Source organism: Ranitomeya imitator, chromosome 4 (genome assembly GCF_032444005.1).
Source record: "Ranitomeya imitator isolate aRanImi1 chromosome 4, aRanImi1.pri, whole genome shotgun sequence".
NCBI lineage: Eukaryota > Metazoa > Chordata > Amphibia > Anura > Dendrobatidae > Ranitomeya > Ranitomeya imitator.
The window spans coordinates 702,471,387-702,475,100 of NC_091285.1; the positions used below are offsets into that span (position 1 = coordinate 702,471,387).

At 41.4% G+C, this 3,714-nt stretch overlaps 1 protein-coding gene across 1 annotated transcript; it reads left to right on the top strand.

The window, feature by feature from the left end:
• The first annotated feature begins 1,155 nt into the window (after positions 1–1,155).
• LOC138674795 (olfactory receptor 5G3-like) lies at positions 1,156–2,091 on the top strand. Its single transcript, XM_069762613.1, has one exon. The coding sequence runs from the start codon at positions 1,156–1,158 to the stop codon at positions 2,089–2,091; it is 936 nt and encodes a 311-aa protein (XP_069618714.1).
• The last annotated feature ends 1,623 nt before the right edge of the window (positions 2,092–3,714 follow it).

Here is a 3,714-nt window from a genome sequence, read left to right on the forward strand (position 1 = left end):
CAGCCATTTTTGGGGACTTTAAGGGTCATCAAAAGGCAAACATAAGTTGATATTCTTGTACTCTTCTTACTGCTCATGTCTCTGACCCCTTTGCTCCTCATTGTAACCTGTCTGGTCCCTGTCACATCATCTTCTTATTTTGGCTGCATGTTCTAATATCCTTGGACCTTCTGAGCTGGAACGTCCGGCTCTAATGAGGCCTGGTATGATTCTGGGAATGTATGCGCAACGTCAGGGCGAATGTCGAGATTCTATTACCTTTTTTCTCTTTGTGCAAAATCCTCCAAGGCTTCAGCTGGATTTCTCCGCTCATGTGTTAGAGCCCTGAAGATTGTAGCCCTCTCTACAGGAGCAGAAAATGCGACAAGGACTGGACGGGTGACAGTGAGGAAAGAAGGGACTGTAGAGGTGACTATAGTAACATACATAGTTAGTAAGGCCGAAAAAAGACATTTGTCCATCCAGTTCAGCCTATATTCCATCATAATAAATCCCCAGATCTACGTCCTTCTACAGAACCTAATAATTGTATGATACAATATTGTTCTGCTCCAGGAAGACATCCAGGCCTCTCTTGAACCCCTCGACTGAGTTCGCGAGTATAAGAATTTATTTTTTATTTTTTACTTCTATTACGTTCTTCGGTCTAGAAACCCTAGAGTATTAAAAGGGATATTAAACACAAATAATATCTCAAAGAATAGAAAAATCACATTTTTATTGATTTATTCATCTTTAGTCATCAATGTTTAAGTGTCCGATAACCTCATTTTGTTATATATGAAAGTATAAAATTAGATGACTTAATAAGTTCTCTTACTTTATATGAAATAGGAGGAATATTTCATGATACCTAAATTACTGCATACGACGTAACAATTCACTCATGAGTTTAGTTACAGTATCACCCAAGTTTCACACGGTCACACAGCCACTTGGTAACTGACTTTCAACAATACGAGTTGTGGACTGCCGTAGTCTTATGGCACAATACTCCGAGGGTCATCTCCACGTGGGGCTTATCAGCATTGATAATCTGTGTATGAGGCATTTTTTCTGCATATAGATTATTGTGATCCATTATTTACATAATTCACTTTCTTAGAAGAAAGAGACTTCAATCAGTTTCTCTTGTTTTTAGTGTATTCACTAAAAATGTGTGACGTCAACCAGACTGAAGTCACAGAGTTCCTGCTCCTTGGATTTACAGGTCTATATAAATACAAATTTCTGCTCTTCATCCTTTTCCTCTTCTCTTACCTGATAATACTGGGTGGAAACCTCCTTATTATAATGTTGGTGTCCACCAATCACAACCTCAATACCCCAATGTTCTACTTTCTCAAATATCTCGCCGTAGCCGACATCCTTTCCACTACGACCATTATGCCCATGATGTTAAATATAATTCTATATGACATGAAGGAGGTGCCAGTGAGGATCTGCATCATTCAGCTCCATATGATATTCATATTTGGTTTTAACCCAATGATACTGCTCACTATAATGTCTTATGATCGGTACTTGGCCATTTGCAGCCCGATGCGCTATAACTCTATAATGCAACCTCATGTTTGCTTCAAGATGGTTCTTGGCTCCTGGTTTTTTAACGTTGTCCTTTCCTTTGAGATGATTCTTGTTTGGCAGCTGGAGTTTTGTGGTAACAACATAATAGACCACTTCTTCTGTGACTTTGAGATACTTCGTGAATTGACTTCCTCCAACACTTACCTCTTGACTTTGGTTGACTTTGTAATAGGCATCATTGGCGGTGTCATCCCTTTTGCTTTAATTCTTATCAGCTATTTGAGTATTTTCTACACCATAATGGCCCTTTCATCCATCAGTGGCTTGTCAAAAGCCTTCTCCACATGTGGCTCCCATCTCACCACTGTATGCATCTACTATGGAACTCTCCTCACTATCTACACGATACCATCCAATGACAGATCAATGAGCACGAACAAGTTTTTATCTCTGCTGTACATTGTGGTGACTCCAATGATGAATCCCATCATTTACAGTCTGAGGAATCAGGAGATCAGGAGAGCTATTCACCAAATGTTCAGAAAATGTTACGGATATTCTTAAATGCAGCAGACCTATTTTTGAGACTATCTTAGCTGATTACTGTTTTACCAGATGGAGAAAGGGAGGAACTATACATTTGTCTTCTGGATTTTCTTGACTGAATATTCACAATAAATCATGGATGAGATGATTCAATGACAACATTTTTTTCAGTACATGTCATTTTTTCCCCACAATTCCTCTATATATCTTTTTTTAAAGAAGCAATCCTCCTCACTTATAATATTGCAATCTTCCTATTATATGGCACTGTGTACAAACAATTGCTCACTTTGACCCTTCTACCCAATTAATTATTTTCTTTTCCTTTAGATCTACGACATCACCTGATTAAAAACTGATGAGCTGAATTCTCTCAAGTTCTATATAAAACAGGTGGTCAATTTTCCCTTTATGAATCATATATCAATTCAAAAGTCCCTGGCAGGAGGAGGGAACAGCTGGGTTAGAATTTAAAAAGGGGAAGGATTTTTACAGGGAAAAGAGGCTTCCTGCTTTTACATAGACCAGAAAAAAGGAGAAGAATTAACTGGGTGTGCGTCTTTAACCTTAATCGTTGCCACATAAGTGAACGGTATTTCTTCAAGCTATAGATTTTTATATACATCAAGATATCATAGAATAGAATGTTAGAGTTGGATGGGACCTCCAGGGTCAGTGTGTCCAATGCAGGGGTCACTAAACCATCTCTCTCCAGCCTCTGTTTGAAGACTTCCATTTTCTGAGAACTCACCACTAGGGTTGAGAGACTTTTAGTTTTTTAGGGTCGAGTCGGGTTTCGCGAAACCCGACTATCTCAAAAGTCGAGTCGAGTGGAATCGGCCGATTATCGCGAAAAGTCGGGAATCGACCGAAACACGAAACCCAATGCAAGTCAATGGGGGAGCATAGTCGGCAGTGAGTGGAGGCCAGGAAAACATGTACAGTGCCCATTTTTATGGCAAAAAAATACATTCTTGTTCCTGAAGCTTGTCAATCTAAATTTACCTTATAATAATAGTAAGGCATTGGAAATTGGGGGTCATTTGGCTAAAGTTGTGGGGGGTAGGGCTGGTTCAAGTATTTAGTGGGCCCAGGAAATCTGGACCACGTCACGGCAGTGGAGCAGGGAGAGGTAAGTATTTAAACTTTGCAAGTGCTGTGATCCTGAGCAAGCAGGGGGGGCCACTAGTTGGCATTGGCACTGGCACAGGGCCCCTCAAAGTACGGCGGTGTGTTTGCACGGCGGGGGCGCCTCCCACCGGCAGCAACACTTTTGCATACTATGAGAGGCCCTGTGCCAGTGACGTCGCCAACTAGTATTCCTCCCCCCACCTGATGAAGGAACCTGCACTTTCATCTGCACCTTCCTCTTTGTCCCCGTGTAAGGTGGTATGGTATGCGGGAAGGGGAACCTGACTTTCAGCAGGGCCACAATCTTGCTGTGTAGCATGCACGGGGAATGTTGCGTTACGGGTCAATGTACCAGCAGACTCATCTATCACTGGCTGGGCAATGGGCAGGATGAGGAGGAAACACAGATATAGGCCCAAAGAATAAAGTGGGTTAAATGCAGTTTAAAATTGGTAACACAGGACTAACCAGGGGGCATTGCAGTGGAGGACAACTGTAATGAGAGGCTGA

Bases quoted from the DNA above. Each gene is read 5' to 3' on its own strand.
- LOC138674795 (XM_069762613.1), top strand. From the start codon at position 1,156: ATGTGTGACGTCAACCAGACTGAAGTCACAGAGTTCCTGCTCCTTGGA.